This window comes from Pseudorca crassidens, chromosome 5, assembly GCF_039906515.1.
Source record: "Pseudorca crassidens isolate mPseCra1 chromosome 5, mPseCra1.hap1, whole genome shotgun sequence".
NCBI lineage: Eukaryota > Metazoa > Chordata > Mammalia > Artiodactyla > Delphinidae > Pseudorca > Pseudorca crassidens.
Window position 1 is genome coordinate 67,189,828 of NC_090300.1, and position 19,483 is coordinate 67,209,310.

Consider the following 19,483-nt stretch of genomic DNA (forward strand, 5'->3'; position numbering starts at 1 on the left):
TCTAGTGTGTGTATGCTAATTGTCTTTATTTGGCAAAATAAAAAGCTGGTAATTCTATATTCGTATTTAAAAAGATTAAAATTAAAAATTACTGGTTGGGAATCAACTACCCTTTCTGGGCTGGCTGAAGATAGGTTCACTTTCTTAAATGCTAGATAAATTCACTGACATAGGGCTGGAGGAGGGTTTCTCTTTTCATCTAACGGACTACTATTTATTGGTCTACTCTCCTCCTCTGACGTTTCCACTCTCCGGTTCCTAACGATGTTAATCACGCCAGAAGTCCCTGGGGTGAGACAGTGTATCTCTGGCCCTTTAAATGGGGGCGTGGTGTAGAGGGGCGGACCGCCCAGGAGAGACACGGGTGAGAAGAGGAAAGCGGAAGCATGGCCACCGGGTAGATACTGCGCGTGCGTGGGGCTAGAGCAGGGGGCGGGTCACGCGGGCTGGGGATCCTGGGCTGGAAAGGCTGAGAGCTCAGGTAACGAATCTCCGGAGAGCGGGCCAACGGGGTGGGGGCAGTGGTGGGGGGCTGTACCCGGGGCGGGAGGAGAACGCGTGCCGGGACCTTGAGCCTCGGCCCTTTCCCCCGCGCGACAGCGGGGCGGCCTTGGAGTGGCTGACCGAGCGGCCCCTGATGGGCTAACAGGACCAGGGCCCACCGTCCGGGCGGGGTTGACTCTGGGGCGGAGGAGAGTGTCCTGTGTTTGGCCTGGAACTTGGGTTAGGCAGTTTCCACTTGTTGGTTCCAAAGAATGTGAAGCTGAGGTGCAGGTGCACCCGCTTCTCCAGATTGTGAGCCTTGGAGGCCGGTAATCACTTCCCTCGCGCAGCGGAACAGGTGTGTAGCCCGCCTTTGGGGTCTGGGGCGCAGGTGTAGGCTGCTCCATCCCTCGAGGCCTGGGATAAGTGTGCTTCCCGAGTGTGAGGCAGAAGCTTAGATGGGGTGTCCATCTAAGGATTGGTGCGCACCCTGTGAGGCTCGGTCCAGTTTCTCTCTGCTTGCAACGTGTGCCCCAGAGTGAGGGCAGCAGGGGACACGTGGGTCTCTGATGTTCGAGGCCATTCCTGTGTCCTGGTTAGTTCTCCAAGTGTGGTACTTGGGGAAGGAGTGGTGGGGCAGATGGAAACAGAGCTGCCTAAAATGTTTGGGTGTGTTTCAAAGGAGGAAAGGTGGGATGAAGTAGTATCAGTGAGAAAGGTTTCATGGCTACGGGTGGTCAGGAACTGCTGGGGAGCCTTCTCCAAACAGGCGTGCCTCCTTCATACCCTGCTAATGTTAGATTGATACTAGAATGGTCAGGAAGGCTGTGTCCTCTACCATACTCCCCGACCCACGGCAAACAAGCCAAACGTGGTCGGTAACTTGTGGTGCCAACTTTACTCCAGATGTCTGCGATTAGGAGATAAATTATCAGGTGTGTGTTTCAAGTATCTCTAATATAAATGGGGATGGAGGCCCTACATATGTTTGTGTAAGATATGGGTTTGCTCTTGGTTAAATTTAAGAAGAGTAGCTATTGAAATCTCTGTCAGTAGCTGGTGTGTTCCATAGAATGCAGAATAACGATAAGTGGGAGAAAAAATTCTGGTTGAACTATTGGCTTCGTATGTCAAAGAGACATATGTGAGGAAATTTTTTCCAGAGGTCAAGGGAATAGTATGTTGATTATCCTTTATACATTTCCTTTGTACCTGGACCAGCGTCAGCATATGGATGTTTTCTGTCTTCCAGAATATTGGGACCTCTTGGTGATTTTTCAACTCTTTCCCACCCTTTCATAGACATATCAACCATTGTGACACCAAATGTCAGTTATGTATGTGAATGAAAAGTAAGGCCTTTTGAACTTAAGTATGTTTAACTTTTGTTTATAGTTTTCACAGAGTTTAGATAACATCTTCTCTTAACCTACAGCTTCGGGTGTCATCTGTATATATTTGTAAGAACAAACTGTTCTATTCTTAAGTGAATTTTGAATTAATGTGTGAATTATCTTCATTCTGTATAACAGCCTTTGTGTTATGTCATCCAAGCTTAAGCACCCTAGAGAGAAATCTCCTACCTCCAATATTTATAAGTTTCAGGGAAGGACACTGGTTGGCCAGATTGGATACAAGAATGTCATGTGCTTATTCTTCTGGCCAAGCAGAGAGGGTATTTGATTGGCAGCACCACCAAAAGTACATGGTTGAAGTGGAGGAGGAGCGGTCTTCCAAAGGAAAGATGGGTCTGTTTCTGAAGTCGATGAGTAAGGGTGAAACTTGAGCACCCTCAAAAAGTACCTTGAAGATTGAGTACCCGGGGAAGGAGTCATGTTAGAGACTGATCTCTCAGGAAGTTCAGCACGGCCAGTTTTTGCTCGATGTTGGAACAGGTGAAACGGATTGCTGTGTATGAGGCATGAGAGAAGTGAGACTGACCAAAAAGCCAGTGGATACCCACCCCCTCCCCCCATGCATACTCTGAAGCTTGTAGTTATTGAGTGGAGTGGTATGCAGAGTCCCTGGCTCTGTGTGAATCATTTCTTTTCTTCTCTTTCCATTTGCCGTAGATAATGGTTGAATTCCTATAAATTGAATGAACATATGATACATTTTCACTGTTTTCATCTTGGCCTATAGGCTGAATTAATGTAAAAAAACAAAATATTTGAAATTCTGGAGTTTGTGTCATGTCATACATGAGCGAAATGATCATTTAAAAAAATCAGTGTTAGGGATTAAAAAAAAACTCAGATGCAAAGAGGGGAACTTGCAAGGTGGGAGGCTTTTGTGGGCAGAATGACTAGCCATATCTTATTTTGAATGACCAGAACTGCTGTTTAAGGCTCTGGAAGCCAGTGATGCAGTGTTGCTTGGCTGCTTACCTAGGGAGGGAGGGTGGGGGGTAGGTGGTTAGGTGGATGGATTGGTGGGGTGAATAGCTACTATGTAATTAGGCACTGGGAATACAGTGATGAAAAAAGGGAGATATGGTCTTCGTTTTCCTGGAACCTACATTCCAGTTGAGGGAAGGGAGTGGAGGTTCAGACATGGAAAAATGATTGCAATGTGGTAAGTGTGATAAAAGGAGAACAATGTTATAGGTGCTTATTAACCAGGAACCTAGTTTAGTTGAGCAGGACAAAAAAAAGCTTTTTTGAGGAAGCAGAGTTTTAGCTGCTATCTGAAGGATGAAGATGATCGTCTGTAGTTGACAGGCCTCATTACATAAAGGTAGAACTCAATTATAACTTGGTTTATTATGGCATAGATTCCTGCATGCTATAAGTCAAATAATATCATCTGAAGCTTAACAATTACAGGTAATAAAACTGGTATATTTAGGGCTTCCCTGGTGGCACAGTGGTTGAGAGTCCGCCTGCTGATGCAGGGGACACGGGTTCGTGCCTCAGTCTGCGAAGATCCCACATGCCGCGGAGCGGCTGGTCCCGTGAGCCATGGCCGCTGAGCCTGCGCGTCTGGAGCCTGTGCTCCGCAACGGGAGAGGCCACAACAGTGAGAGGCCCACGTACCGCAAAAACAAAAAAACCCAAAAAACAAAAAACTGGTATATTTAATTTGCAACACAGGTGTTATTCTTATATTCCAATTCTTGTGTTGATCAGCAGATATTTATTGAATGTCTGCCTAGCTATGCAAGTCAGTGAGCCCAGTGATGTGGAGTATACAAAAACACCTGGCCCCATTTCTGTTGTGCAGCTGGGGAGAAAAGAAGTAGTCACATGGTAAGTTAACTAATGAATCAATATAAGGAAAGTGCCAAGCTGCTGTTCTAAAGAAGACATGCATTCTGGATTCAGAGGATGTTCAGGGAAGGAAGGTTCCCAGAAGGAAGGATGGAAAGAAGGAATTTAGATAAATGGAAGGAAAAGGAAAGGGAAGGTGAATTAGTGTGAGCAGACATGGAGGGAAAGTGGTAGCTATTCTTTTTTTTGGGCTGCGCTGTGTCTTCGTTGCTGCGTGCGGGCTTTCTCTAGTTGCCGCGAGTGGGGGCTGCTCTTGGTTGCGGTGCGTGGGCTTCTCATCATGGTGGCTTCTCTTGCGGAGCACGGGCTCTAGGTGCACAGGCTTCAGTAGTTGTGGCACGCGGGTTCTAGAGCGCAGGCTCAGTAGTTGTGTGTGTCCCTTGCATTGGCAGGTGGATTCTCAACCACTGAGCCACCAGGGAAGTCCTCGAAGTTATTCTTGAAGGACTCTGAATACAAATAATAAGTTTAGTCATAAAGGAGCTGTTATTCTGCCTGGAATGGCTTAGAATTTGGAATTTTATCCTGTAGGCTTTGGGGAGCTGTTAAAAAAGAGTCCATTTACCAGAGAAAGATAATAGAAAACAAATAGAAGTTAATTCTGTATTATATTTTTCTTCACAAAACAAACCACGAGAAGATAAAACAAAACAAAGAAATGGAAGAAGAGAAATACTTGGATTGGGAGGACCAGAAACAAAGTTGATGTGTAAAATTGCTTTCATATCATGATTTTGTGATATCTTTTGGGGAATATAGTATATTTAAAAAAAGACAAACTTGATTTGATTTCAGTGTAATTTGAAAACTGTCTCATATAACACTTTTGGGAGGAAGAGATTGTCAGTGAATAAATAGGATCCTGGAACTTGAGAACAGTTGGGAATGTCTGCCAAGGTTAAAAAAACTGGTGGAAGAGTTCCTCGTTTACCTGGCCTAATATAGGTCACATTCTAACACATTCTTGTTTCAGGGTCTTTAACTTTAGAAGAATTTGGAAATCTTGAGGAACTTTTAAATTTCTTGAAAATCTAAACTGTGTCCAGGCATTATTCTAAGTGCTTTACAGTCATTATATCATTTATTCTTCACAGTAACTCTGCCAAATAGGTAGTTGCATTCCTAAGAGTCAGGACTCTCAATTGTAAGTGACCCCCACCTCCCCTCCCCACCCCCCCCCCCCCCCCCCCCGCCGAGAAAAAGAAAAATTGGGAGAGTGTGTTGGCTTATGTAGCCAAAATGCCAGAAAGCTGTGGCCAGAGCTAACATCATAAAACACTGGAACCTGGAGGCTGAATGATATCAGGACACTCGTTCCTCCTTGTCTCCGCTTCTGTTTATAGATTGCTTTCATTCTTGCTAGAGAATTTGTACCTAGAGTATAAATTCTGTTGATAGAGGCAGATCTCCAGTGACAGATGCATAGTAGATGTTTAGTTGATACGTGTTGAATAAATGACCTCCTTTTCTGCAGAACAGGATGGGGTGGAGGGTGGGGAATATTGCTCAGCCTTATTATGCATTGTTTAAAGAACAGTGGAAATGGCTCTTCCTTACCAGTTCCATTTTAGTGAATCCTGGTGAAGGACCCTGGCTATATTGTGCAATCTCTGTTACCAGGGGCTTTTTGATTGGCAGCCTCTACAAGAACCACATGGTTTGAAGGAGGCTTTCCCAGAACAAGAGGTGATGCTCTGGGCAAACAGCACAAATGGCCACAATATTTCATCTTACAGATGTAGAAATAGAGGGGCTCAGAAAGGGTAGACAAATTGACCAAGGTCATAGATAGGAATTGGTAAACCCCGATTCAAATATGGTTTTAATGGACTCTTTGGTTTATGTTCTTTCCAGTTTGCCGCCACATCACACTAACAGGAGCTCGGTGAAGTGAAGGTTGGAAATGAAGTAGGGTAGCGTGGCAGGATGATGTTATTTTTTCAGAGAATGCTTGATTTCTTGAAACTTCTTCAGTGCGGTATTGGTATTCACAGATGCTGAGCTGTTCTGAGAACCTTTCATTAACTCCAGATAGAAGATTTAAAAAGAACCAGGAAAAAATTGTTTTCCTTTCTGAGTTATTTTGGGGACACAAATGTGAAGAATGAAACATTTTAGGTTATTGAATCATTTAAAGTTTTTGTTCTTGTTATGTGGTCTTTTCCACTATTTAAAAAAATGTGTAAGAATAAAACTTAACTGTACTCAGGAAACACTGAATGTGAATTTGTGCATGCTTGCAAACATTCCTTGACTAATTGAAATCATTTTTGCTAAGTGGTACTAATAAGAGTGAACTTTATTAAGAAGTAATTTGTCATGAGCCAATTCAGTCTTCTTTGAAGAAGGGCTTGTAAACGCTAATATTGCTCCTGCCTTTGGCTCATTGCAAAAGGAGAAGTACATTTAGTACTCGAGATTGGAAAGATGCTTTCAAATGTTGCCAGTTACAGAGTGCCCTCAGTTATGTCTTCTAGGAATGTAGTTGATAGCATGTGTTTGTAGGACAGAGCGTTAGTCTATCTTCTGCAACATGTGAAAGGAATTAGTCTGTTTGGTAATGTACAAAATGTACTAGCTAGAAAAGTTGGTTTCAGCTCTTGAAAAATCAGTCTTCATGAGTCTGCATGTCTTTCTTATGCATAGTAGATATTCATTTTTTAAAATATGATAAAAAGAAATATTGAAGGAAGTGAAATTCATTTTAAGTGTACTAAAAAAATGACCATAACCAGATAAAATTGTTAGTGAGTTTTGGGCATGTTATTTTATTTTTTAACTTATTATTATTTTTTTTAAATGTTCCTTAAACTCACCAGCATACAAATGTGAGCAGGCACTCTTCCCACACTCAGATTGTATCATGAGTGCATTTTTTTTTTAAATAAATTTATTTATTTTAGGCTGTGTTGGGCCTTCGTTGCACGTGGGCTTTCTCTAGTTGTGGCGAGCGGGGGCTACTCTTCATTGCGGTGCACGTGCTTCTCATTGTGGTGGCTTCTCTTGTTGTGAAGCACAGGCCCTAGAGCTCATGGGCTTCAGCAGTTGTGGCACACGGGCTCAGTAGTTGTGGCTCGTGGGCTCTAGAGCACAGGCTCAGTAGTTGTGGTGCATGGGCTTAGTTGCTCTGTAGCATGTGGGATCTTCCTGGACCAGGGCTCGAACCCGTGTCCCCTGCATTGGCAGGCGGATTCTTAACCTCTGCGCCACCAGGGAAGTCCCTGGGCATGTTATTTTAAAAAGAACAATAACAACAACTAATTCTCAACTCCCTTTAAAAAAATTAATTCTTTCAGTGGCTCGGAGGTTGTCAGCCTTTTTTTCTGCCTTCACTTCAGTAAGGAATAAGAGTAAGAGAAGTTCGTTTGGTGGGGAAGTTTGGTGGTGGTGGTGATTATGCCCTCTGTGGGCAGTATGTAGTTTGAAAAAGCTTTCTACTGAGAATTACTGCTAGTTGTTGGGTACTGTGGAAAACACCTAGTCTAGAAAACAAAATGACCTTTGTTTTTATTATCATCATTACTATGGCATTGTTTCTATTTTCATATGTTTGCTTCTTTATTCTAAACAGGAAGAGCTAAGTGATGGACTTTTTAAAGTTTGGTTACTTGTAGCCTAATTATAACACAAACTAAAAACATTTAAGGGCAAATGTAATTGTTAAACTTATAATTTTTTTCCCCCCAAATATTTTTAGTTTTCTAGAAATTTTGCAGACAGCTGTTTTCTAGACAGCTTTAAAAGTAAACCAGATTATCTGTTTCTTTTTGATATGGTGTTATATCATTTAGAGCTGTGAAAAATACCAAAAAATTGCATACATTTCTTTAGTATTTCAGTTTTCCCTGAAAATGTCTGTCTTTAACTAGCCTTCTTTCTAGAACTCTCTAGTCAGCTGTGGACTTTTTTTTTTTGCGGTACGTGGGCCTCTCACTGTCGTGGCCTCTTCCGTTGTGGAGCACAGGCTCCGGACATGCAGGCTCAGCGGCCATGGCTCACGGGCCCAGCCGCTCCGCGGCATGTGGGATCTTCCCGGACCGGGGCACGAACCCGTGTCCCCTGCATTGGCAGGAGGACTCTCAACCACTGCGCCACCAGGGAAGCCCTGTGGAATTATTTTATCCTGGCATCATTGTTGTCTCCCCTAATAGATCTGAACCTTTAGATTTGCTAGTGTCCTGTTAAGTGGCTAGCTATCCATTCTGCACCCTCTGTGTCTGCACTAAGTTCCCCTAGAGGTCTATGGCCCTGTATGGATGACAGTGACAAAACTGGACTATATGCTTATCTTCAAGGAGAACTGGAGATATGCTCAGGTTTGGGAGTGTGAAGAAGGGGTTAATTGCAGCTTTTGGCACCAGTTACCCTCTTGTTCTTAGGTACATAAATCTAGTTGGTACCAGGTCTAGTGGCTGAGCTTGCCCCAAGTCTGTCACTATCACCAGACTTAGGATTTCGGGTGGTGGACCACTTCCTAGACTCCTGAGTCAGATGTTCCTCCTTTGTGCTGCCATAGAAACCCTCCCTGCATATCATAACCCATACCCTAGGATTGATTTCTGTTTGCCTGTAGTCAGATGATTGAGTGAAGAATCAGTTTCCACAGAAGTCTGACCCAGTAAGTCTTTGGAATGTCCAGTTGAGGAAATCTAAATGATAAATATTTTTTCTTTTTTGAAAAGAGATCATCATTCAGTTCATCATGATCTAAGCCCAAAAAACAGAACAAAACAAACAAAAACTTGCTTGGATTGACCGAATACAGTTATTAAAAGTAAACATGGACAATGAACCAGACCATGAAAATGTGGAACAGAGCCTCTGTGCCAAGACTACTGATGAAGAACTGAATAAGTCTCTCAATCTGGAGGCTTCACTTTCAAAATTCTCCTACATAGATCTGGACAAGGAACTGGAGTTCAAAAATGATCTGGTAAAAATTCAGCTTTTGTCAGGTTTGAGGTTTAACCAAAATGTTGGTTAGAGTGTACTTTATGATCCGAAGACTCTAAATATATCATTTTTTGCATAGATTAATAGGCATCTGTATACAATTTTATGCGATAATATTACTCTTCATTTGTATAGCTCATTACAGTTTATGAAACACTTTAATACATCTTCTCATTTGAGCTTCACAACCCTGATACTCCATTTTGTGGGGGAAGAAACTGAAGTGCAGCTATGTTGAATGATGTCTCAATATCATAGCGCTAGTGGTAGGTTTAGAATTCTTGTGCAGTGATTTTTTTCCTCATTGGTTTGATATTAATAGGTTTTTGTGGCCATGAGACTATTTAATGACAAGTTGTTTGACCTAATCATCCACCACCATAATTTATGAAATACTAAGAAACGCAGTGTCAGTCCTTTGTGTATTGCTTATGGCTTATGTCTAAACTTAGAAAATTAGGGCTTGTCGTAAGAAATGCTGTTTTGTTTAAGAAAGCAGATGCCAAAGCCCTTCAACAGAAGCTTTCTGCAAAGGGCTGTCAGGATGGTGGCATCAGTGCATATTTGTCCTTGATAATCACTGAATATGCGGATAGTCTGTAGTCTTTTGACCTGACCCTTTCTATCATAGATTATTGAGTTGGCTGTCTGTGTGAAGAGTTTGGTGGTATGTTTGTCTCTTAATTGATAATGGTTCTAATCAATTAAAACGCCCTCACAGTCATAAGAGGGAAAGCATTATTATGTGAGCATTAATTTCTTTTCTCTGTTTAGATTGATGATAAGGAGTTTGATATTCCTCAAGTTGATACTCCTCCAACACTGGAAAGCATACTAAATGAAGTAAGTATATACTAATGATTGCTATCATTTTATGGCATTGATTTGAATACTTCTGGGTTATAGTGTATGTCTCTAGACCTGCATTGTCGAATATGGGAGCCAATAGTCACATGTGACAATTTAAATTGATTACAGTTAAATAAAAATTAAAACTTCATTTACTCAGTTATACAGGGCACACTTCAAGTGCTCAGTTGTCACATGTGGCTAGTGGCTACTGTAGTGAACAGCATAGATACAGAATATTTCCATTATTGCAAAAAGTTCTGTTGGACATGCTGATCTAGGTTGTGAGCTTCTCAAGGGCAGAAGCTATGTCTTGTTCATCTCTGTGCCCAGTACAATGCCTCATACTTGGTAGATTAAAGAAATGTTTTAGTAAGTGAGTTGAAATACTAAATTCATGACACTTTTGAGATTTGTGTTATGTTTTGATAATGTTATCTCTACCAGTGATATTCAAATAGCTCGTCCTCTGATACAAAAGAGCATCTGCAGCCTTGTAATGCACTTCATCACTGTTCTGTATAAAGAAAACGAAGCCTCCATAGTTTATCTTGTGAATACCATCTCTATTAAAAAGGTTTTTAGAGTTATGAAATGATGTTCCTTTCTGAATTAGCAGATCATAAAGGCTTTATAAAGGAACTCTGTGGAAGTACATGTTGGTGAAGTGTGCCAGTTTTTTTGTACCCTGCATCTGCTGACAGTTCTTCAGCTCAGTCTTCTTGATCTTTAAAAACTTGCTTAAGACTCCCATTGGAGGCTTTAGCTTCTAATTTGAGAAAGATTTTTTTTTTTTTTTTTGCAGTACGTGGGCCTCTCACTGGGCCTCTCACTGTTGTGGCCTCTCTCGTTGCGGAGCACAGGCTCCGGACGTGCAAGCTCAGCAGCCATGGCTCACGGGCCCAGCCGCTCCGTGGCATGTGGGATCTTCCCAGACCATGGCACGAACCCGTGTCCCCTGCATTGGCAGGCGGACTCTTAACCACTGTGCCACGAGGGAAGCCCTCAGAAAGATTTTTAAAATCTATTTCAGATACATAGTTGTGTTTTCCAAAAGATAATGATGCAAAGCTTCCTCAATAGAAATGCCCACTGACCCCATACGTCTGAGTGGGTTGGGCCCTGGTCTTTATTACTTCTTTATCTATACTTGCAAACTACCTTCTCAGTGAATTGTATCTTTTATTTCTTTTTTTAAAAATATCAGCTTGATGTCGCTGTTTCTTTGAATGTATTTTAACTTCAGAAATGTTATGTATGATCTGTGTTAATAAGACTTAAGCGTTTTTAATTTTGACAAAGAAGTCTTTGGTCAATGAAAGAATATCCTGTTACAGTGATGGTTATTTATTGCTTCCTAATATAGAGGAAATCTTTCATTTAGCAATGAAGAGATTAATTTTAGTCAGTTTTGATAACATGGTCTTAATCACATATTATTTCAGTTACTAAGTGAAGAATAAAAATAATCTTAGAGGACTGTGTACAAAGCCCTATTTATATAATAATGGCAAAGAAAATAATGCTCATGAATGAGACCGTAGTTCATAATGAAGGAAAACTGTCTTTGCAATATTTACTTATCTACTAGTAACAGCAAGTATAGTCATTAGTGGTTTACTGAGAGGATAATACTGTTATCATCCTCAATAGTAATTTGGGTGCCTTGTGTATTTGGGTCATAGTGTTAGATGCTGGGATTATAAAGTGCTGCATGACAGTCTCTGACTTTGAGAGAGAAATACGACTGGAAATTGGCCAGCTTTCATACCACCAGGGAGCGAGGCAAGGGAATAAGTGAAAGTAAAAATAATTTAAGTTGTAGAATGTTATGGAGAGAAAAAGGGGGAAGAAGTATGAAAGAAAATGATTTTAAGAAAGAAAAAAAAGACAGAAGTAGAAAGTGTAAATAAATAAGCACTTACTTCAGGATACGTGGGTGCATGTATTCTATGAAGTTCGTTAATATCAACCTGACGAGGTGCTAGGAAGAAGTGTACATCCAAGATATTTTACAGAAAGAGATGACTGAGACATCCTAAATATCAGAATTTAGGGCATGAAATAATGTTACTAGGCCTTGTCATCCTTTGAAACTATGCTACTTCTGAGGTTTTTAATTTTGAAATTTTGTTCTCTAATCCTAACAATCCTCCCCCTACCCCCACGTTCTCTTACCTCCATTAAACATGCTCTTTGGCCTCTTCAGGACCAAGTCTCTTGATCCTTCTTAGTATCCCAGTGTCTGAGAGTAGCCCTGGCTTCACTTCAGTTCTACTGTTGGATTGTGCAGCCAGAAATTTCTTTTGAACTTTTAATTGAGGTACAACATACATATAGAAAAAGTGCACAGGTCATAAGTGTACTGCTTGGTGAATTTTCACAAACAGAATGCTCTGTGTGACCAGAGTCCAGATGAAGAAATGAAACATTACTAGCACCCCAGAAGCTCCTCTTGTGCTCCTTCAGTACCCAACCAGGATAATCACTATCCTGACTTCTACTGGCATTGACTGCCTTGGCTGCTTTGAACTTCATATAAATGGAATTATACAGTATGTGCTTTTGTGCATCTGACTTACTTCCCTCGATATTGTGTTTTTAGATTTATTCATATTTTTGCTGCATGCAATTGTTCATCCATTCCCATTGTTGTATAAAATTCTTTGTTATATACCATTGTTTATTCATTCAACTGTTTATGGGCAGTTTTATAATATCTGGTTTCTGGCTTCTATGAAGAGTGCTGCTGTGAATATCCTTATTCATATCTTTAGATACATACACACATGTGTACACATACATACACACGCACTCACACACATATTTCTGCTGGGTATGTACCTAAGAGTAGAATTGCTAGGTCACCAGGTATGGGCATGTTCAGCTTTGGTTGATACTGCCACAGGTTCCTCAAAGTGGTTGTGATAATATATACTTCCTACAGCAATATATGGAAGTTCTGGTTACCATATCCTCATCAACTTCTGAATTTTTCTCTCTTTTTCACTTTAGCCATTCATACTTGTAGGTGTGTAGTGATATCACATCATAGTTTTAATCTGAATTTCCCTGAAGACTGATGAAATTGGGGTACCTTTGTATGTTCTGGCCATTTGGATATCTCTTTTGTGAATTGCTTTTTCATGTCTTTCGCCCACTTTTCTATTCAATTGATTTTTAAAAAACTTATTTATAAGAGTTCTTTATATTTGATGGATATAAGTTTTTATTAGATATATGTATTGCAAATATCTTCTTCCATTCTGTGGGTTACTTTTTCACTCTCAATGGTTTCTTTTGATGAGCGGAAGTTCTTAGTAGTAGTTGAGCTTATTAAATTTTTCCATTATGATTAGTTTTTTGGTGCGTCCAGTGGAAGAAAATTTTGCAGATTCCAAAGTCATGATGATGCTATCTTATTTTGTTTTAAAATCTTCATTGTTCTGCCTTTCACATCAGATCTGCAATTAATCTGAAATTTTTCTGTGTGATGGTGTGCGGTATGAGGCAGCAGCACTTACTGAGCACCATTCTTTTCTGCGGTGTCACTTCTGTTTTAAATCAGGTGATCATATATGTGTTGGTGTGATTTCATGGGTCTTTCTATACTTGCCCCAATAGCACACTCTGATGTCTGAACCTTTATAATAGGTCTTGATATCTAGCAGTTTCAAATCTTCCAGCTTTGTTGTTGTTCTTCAAGATTGCCTTGCTTATTCTTGGTCTTTTTCATTTCCACGTAAGTTTGAGAATCACTTTACTAGTTTACACACACACACACACCCCCCAGCTGAAGTTTGATAGGCTTATGTAGATTTTACACATCAATTTGTGAGAATTGATAGCTCTACTGTGTAGCTAGTAATTTTAAATTCAGCCTTATTGATACCCTCAATTCTCTTCCTCATTTTTTTCCCCCCACTTATCCTGTAAGCCTCAACCCTGGCTTAATTTAGCTAATCTGTTTTCTTTAATTATGTCTCTGACTGCTTAAGAAAATCAGATAAGATCCTGATTGATTCTCTTGCTTAAGACCTTGGTGCTGCAGTTCTTATTTATGAATTGTTTCTGTTACCTTTCCTTATGGCAGTCCTTCCATTCTTGTACAGCTCTCAAGTAACACAGTAGCTCCTTGCTAACCCTCATCCTGTTCTTAGCAATCTTGTGTGTGGAGATATCTGAAAACCAGTCAGAAATATGGCCTAAACTGCAAGAGAAATGTTGGTACTAAAGACACATTAGCATGACATTAGCATGGAGTCATTAGCATGACATCATACTTGAAACTATAAGTATGGATTAGCTTGTTCATGTAGGAAGTGTGTGAAGTAGGAAGAGACAAGAATATAATCCTGGGGAACAACACCACTTAAAGGTTGGGCTGAGGACAAGCAGAGAACATGACTGATAGAAGAGGCCACGTAAGTTGGAGGAGTAGCAAAGAGATGTATTGGAAACCAAGGGAAGAGAAAGTTTCAAGAAGTGGGGCATGGCCAGTAGTGTTAAGTGATGCGTACAGGACAAGAGCATGCTAACGGAAAATAGGCTGTTGGATTTGAGTAGTAACTTCAGCAAGAGTAGTAGTCAGTAGCTGGTAATGGGTGGAGAAAGTGGAGGTAATGAGTATGGACTGCTCTGCTCTCTTAAGAATATGAATGGAAATGGTAAGGCAGAAGGTAGTCCAGCTGAAAGAGGAGGTAAGATCAGAACTTTTTTCTTTAATGTCTGTTGCCCAGAATCAGCTTGTTCAAAGCTAAACTCATTCTGCTTTATCTGCTATTCTTTTTGCTTTCTTATCTCAGTTAGTAGTATCACCTTTTGCTAGTTGCTCAAGCTGGAAACCTTGGAATCTTCTTTGACTTCTTTCTTAACCCCCCCAACCCCTCAGAACACACTGTTTAAATGGTAACCAGGAATTTTGGATTTTACCTCAGTAATGTCTCTTTCCTTACTCCTTCTCTTGACCCCTTCTGCTGCATTCCTAGACTGAACTCTCCTGTCTTTCCTTGACATTGCAATAGCCATCTTGCTGGTTCTTATTAGTCTCCCTGCCTGTCTCCCCCTCTACCCTCATCCATCTTCATACTGCCCCATTTATCTTTCTAAAGCATGGTTCCCATCATGTGTACATTTTTTAAAGATCTCAGTTGCCTTCCCACTGCCTACTATATATAGTACATTAATTTATTAAGTAAATGAGTACTGATTATGTGTCAGGCATTGTACTAGGCACTAGGGTTACAGTGGTGGACAAATAGGGCCCTCCTATCACCTAGCTTAATGGAATATAAGACTTTTGCAATTTGGATCCCAGCTTATCTTTCTAGGATCACCTCCAACTCCTACTCAAATACTCCATTCATTTTAGACTACTTCCTTTTTCATGGGCAAAATTCATATTATGAAATCACTGTGTTTGCACATGCTGTTTCCAACCCAGAATGCCTTTCTTCTGTCTGCTTGTCATATTTCTTAAGGTAAACTATCTATAGTCAGGTGGTATTTATTTTCTTCAATTAGCCATTGGCTGTTAGTTAACTAGTAAAGCATCTATACACGTTTGAATTTTAAGAAATATTTGGCAACTAACAATCATCTGCATAACTGCTCCTACTTCTTCCAGCTACAAGAAAGAAATTTTTGGAGTGAACTCTTTGTAGGGAGAGATAACTAGAGTTGTAATTTAATTCTGTACTATGCCTCTCTGGTCAACAGCAATGCGTGAAAAATGGGTGAAAAACAGAATAAGCATATGAGTGTTTTGGAGAAACCCATTAACGCCTATTTGACTTATGGAGTATTTGGAATTTTGAATTTATTTATCCATGTTCTTCTAATTTAGACTGATGATGAAGATGATTCTTTTGTTCTTGAAGATCCTACATTGTTAAATATTGATACTATTGATTCTCACTCCTATGATACTTCGTCTGTGGCAAGCTCAGATAGTGGCGACAGGACCAACTTAAAAAGGTAAATATCCTTTTATTTTTTTCTTCTTTTTTTAAATTGAAATATAGTTGATTTACAATGTTGTGTTAATTTCTGTTGTACAGCAAAGTGACTTAGTTATACATATATAGACATTCTTTTTCATATTCTTTTCCATTATGGTTTATCCCATGATATTGAATATAGTTCCCTGTGCTCTACAGTAGGACCTGTTTATCCATTCTATATGTAATAGTTTCCATCTACTAACCCCAAACTCCCAGTTCATTCCCCGCCCCTGCCAAGCAACCACAGGTCTGTTCTCTATGTCTGCGTCTCTTTCTGTTTCATAGATAGGTTCATTTGTGCCATATTTTAGATTCCACATAAAGGTGATATCATATGGTATTTGTCTTTCTCTTTCTGACTTACTTAGTATTGATAATCTCTGGTTACACCCATGTTGCTGCAAATGGCATTATTTCATTCTTTTTTATGGTTGAGTAGTATTCCATTGTATATATGTACCACATCTTCTTTATCCATTCATCTGTCGATGGACATCTAGGTTGTTTCCATGTCTTGGCTATTGTGAATAGTGCTGCTATGAACATAGGGGTGCATGTATCTTTTTGAATTATACTTTTGTTCAGATATATGCCCAGGAGTGGGATTGCTAGATCATATGGTAATTCTGTTTTTAGTTTCCTGAGGAACCTCCATACTGTTTTCCATAGTGGCTGCACCAGCTTACATTCCCACTAACAGTGTAGGAGGGTTCCCTTTTCTCCATACCCTCTCCAGTATTTGTTATTTGTAGACTTTTTAATGATGGCCATTCTGACCAGTGTGGGTTGGTATCTCATTGTGGTTTTGACTTGCATTTCTCTAATAATTAGCAATGTTGAGCATCATTTCATGTGCCTACTGGCCATCTTTAAGTCTTCTTTGGAGAAATGTCTATTTAGGTCTTCTGCCTGTTTTTCAATTGGGTTGTTTGTTTTTTTGTTGTTGTATTGTATGAGCTGTTTGTATATTTTGGAAATTAAGCCCTTGTTGGGTGCATCATTTGCAAATACTTTCTCCCATTCGTTTTGTTTATGGTTTCCTTTGCTGTGCAAAAGCTTGTAAGTTTGATTAGGTCCCATTTGTTTACTTTTGTTTTTATTTCTGTTGCCTTGGAAGACTGACCTAAGAAAACACTGGTATGATTTATGTCAGAGAATGTTTTGCCTATATTCTCTTCTAGGAGTTTTATGGTGTCATGTCTTATGTTTAAGTCTTTAAGCCATTTTGAGTTTATTTTTGTGCATGATGAGAGGGTGTGTTCTAACTTCGTTGATTTACATGCACCTGTCCAACTTTGTCAGCACCAATAGCTGAAGAGACTGTCTTTTTCCTGTTTTATATTCTTGCCTGCTTTGTCGAAGATTAATTGACCATAGGTGTGTGGGTTTATTTCTGGGCTCTCTGGTTAAGCATTCATTTAAATCACACTTGCATACAGTATGGCCTGCTGAAGCTCTGCATAGGAAGTAGAAGGCCCACTCAGGTGGAAATAAAATGCTTGCTAGATCCTGAATATTTAGGCACTGTTGAGGGGAGAGGATAAAAAGGTGGATGACATGACGACTGTCTTCTGTACACACAGTAGGAAGCTATAATAATAGCCGGGGACACCCAGAAGCAGGAGAGCCCTTAGAGGGTGCACACATCACCCCTGGTACAGTGTCTGTGGTGGAAATGTGAGGCTTCGTTTACCTCACCACCTTTCTGTTCCCTCCCTCCTCCCTCCACCACCTTCCTCCTGCTCTCTAAGGACAGCTCCAGTGTTTCTGCATTCCCTTGAAATGGGTTCAGAGGAGAGTCACAGAGATGATTAAAGATTTGGGAAAAGGACTTCTAACCCTATATAACTTCATTTTGGCTGCTTTTCACCTTCCAAATTCTTGGAGAGCACATGAAAAGGAAAGAGAAGTGGAGGAAGCATAATGTAAATACTTCATTGAATTCATGTGTAACTTTAATGTGGCTAAGTTGTTGGTGTATTTTTCCTCGACTTCTTAAATTTTGCCTGTGTCAGTGCTGTCTTCTTTAGGTTGTCAACTCTTGTGGGATAGGGGCCATGGCTGGATATATTAACCTGTTCATCACTTTCTTCTACAAATAAATAACTTAAATTTTTTCAGCTTTATTGAGATATAATTGACATGCAGTACTGTGTAGATTTAAGGTATACAATGTGATTCTTTTTTTTTAATTTTTGAATTTTATTTTATTTATCTTTTTATACAGCAGGTTCTTATTAGTCAGCAATTTTATGCACATAAGTGTATACGTATCAATCTCAATTGCCGAATTCATCACACCACCACTCCCACCCACCGTGGCTTTCCCCGCTTGGTGTCCATACGTTTGTTCCCTACATCTGTGTCTCAATTTCTGCCCTGCAAACCGGTTCATCTGTACCATATTTCTAGGCTCCACATACATGCGTTAATATACGATATTTGTTTTTCTCCTTCTGACTTACTTCACTCTGTATGACAGTCTCTAGATCCATCCACGTCTCAACAAATGACCCAATTTCGTTCCTTTTTATGGCTGAGTAATACTCCATTGTATATATGCACCACATCTTCTTTATCCATTTGTCTGTTGATGGGCATTTAGGTTGCTTCCATGACCTGGCTATTGTAAATGGTGCTGCAGTGAACATTGGGGTGCATGTGTCTTTTTGAATTATATTTTTTTCTGGGTATATGCCCAGTAGTGGGATTGCTGGATCATATGGTAGTTCTGTTTTTGGTTTTCTAAGGAACCTCCATACTGGCTGTATCAATTTACATTCCCACCAACAGTGCAAGAGGGTTCCCTTTTCTCCACACCCATTTGTTGTTTGTAGATTTTCTGATGATGCCCATTCTAACTGGTGTGAGGTGATACCTCATTGTAGTTTTGATTTGCATTTCTCTAATAATTAGTGATGTTGAGCAGCTCTTCATGTGCTTCTTGGCCATCTGTAGGTCTTCTTTGGAGAAATGTCTATTTAGGTCTTCTGCCCATTTTTGGATTGGGTTGTTCATTTTTTTAATATTGAACTGCATGAGCTATTTATATATTTTGGAGATTCATCCTTTGTCAGTTGCTTCATTTGCAAATATTTTCTCCCATTCTGAGGGTTGTCTTTTCGTCTTGTTTATGGTTTCCTTTGCTGTGCAAAAGCTTTGAAGTTTCGTTAGGTCCCATTTGTTTATTTTTGTTTTTATTTCCATTACTCTAGGAGGTGGATCAAAAAAGATCTTGCTGTGATTTATGTCAAAGAGTGTTCTTCCTATGTTTTCCTCTAAGAGTTTTATAGTGTCCAGTCTTACATTTAAGTCTCTATTCCATTTTGAGTTTATTTTTGTGTATGGTGTTAGGGAGTGTTCTAATTTCATTCTTTTACATGTAGCTGTCCAGTTTTCCCAGCACCACTTACTGAAGAGACTGTCTTTTCTCAATTGTATACCCTTGCCTCCTTTGTCATAGATTAGTTGACTGTAGGTGTGTGGGTTTATCTCTGGGCCTTCTATCTTGTTCCATGGATCTATGTTTCTGTTTTTGTGCCAGTACCATATTGTCTTGATTACTGTAGCTTTGTAGTATAGTCTGAAGTCAGGGAGTCTGATTCCTTCAGCTCCATTTTTTTCCCTCAAGACTGCTTTGTCTATTCGGGGACTTTTGTGTCTCCATACAAATTTTAAGATATTTTGTTCTAGTTCTGTAAAATATGGCATTGGTAATTTGATAGGGATTGCGTTGAATCTGTAGATTGCTTTGGGTAGTATAGTCATTTTCACAATATTGATTCTTCCAATCCAAGAACATGGTGTATCTCTCCATCTGTTGGTATCATCTTTAATTTCTTTCATCACTGTCTTATAGTTTTTTGCATACAGCTCTTTTGTCTCCCTAGGTAGGTTTATTCCTAGGTGTTTTATTCTTTTTGTAGT

At 40.0% G+C, this 19,483-nt stretch overlaps 1 protein-coding gene across 6 annotated transcripts in view; it reads left to right on the forward strand.

Annotated features, from left to right (window-relative positions):
* Positions 1-337: 337 nt before the first annotated feature.
* VPS8 (VPS8 subunit of CORVET complex) overlaps positions 338-19,483 on the forward strand; it is a 306,350-nt gene continuing 287,204 nt past the window's right edge. For 3 of the 6 annotated variants that reach the window (XM_067738309.1, XM_067738314.1, XM_067738313.1), the window contains exons 1-4: positions 380-481; positions 8,435-8,685; positions 9,480-9,548; positions 15,400-15,530. In XM_067738309.1, the coding sequence (XP_067594410.1) occupies positions 8,533-8,685; positions 9,480-9,548; positions 15,400-15,530 (353 nt within the window). In that variant the 5' untranslated portion in view covers positions 380-481; positions 8,435-8,532. Of the gene's footprint in view, positions 482-684; positions 842-3,615; positions 3,732-8,434; positions 8,686-9,479; positions 9,549-15,399; positions 15,531-19,483 lie in introns of those variants that run through there. The other 3 variants (XM_067738310.1, XM_067738312.1, XM_067738311.1) reach the window with 3 other exon arrangements.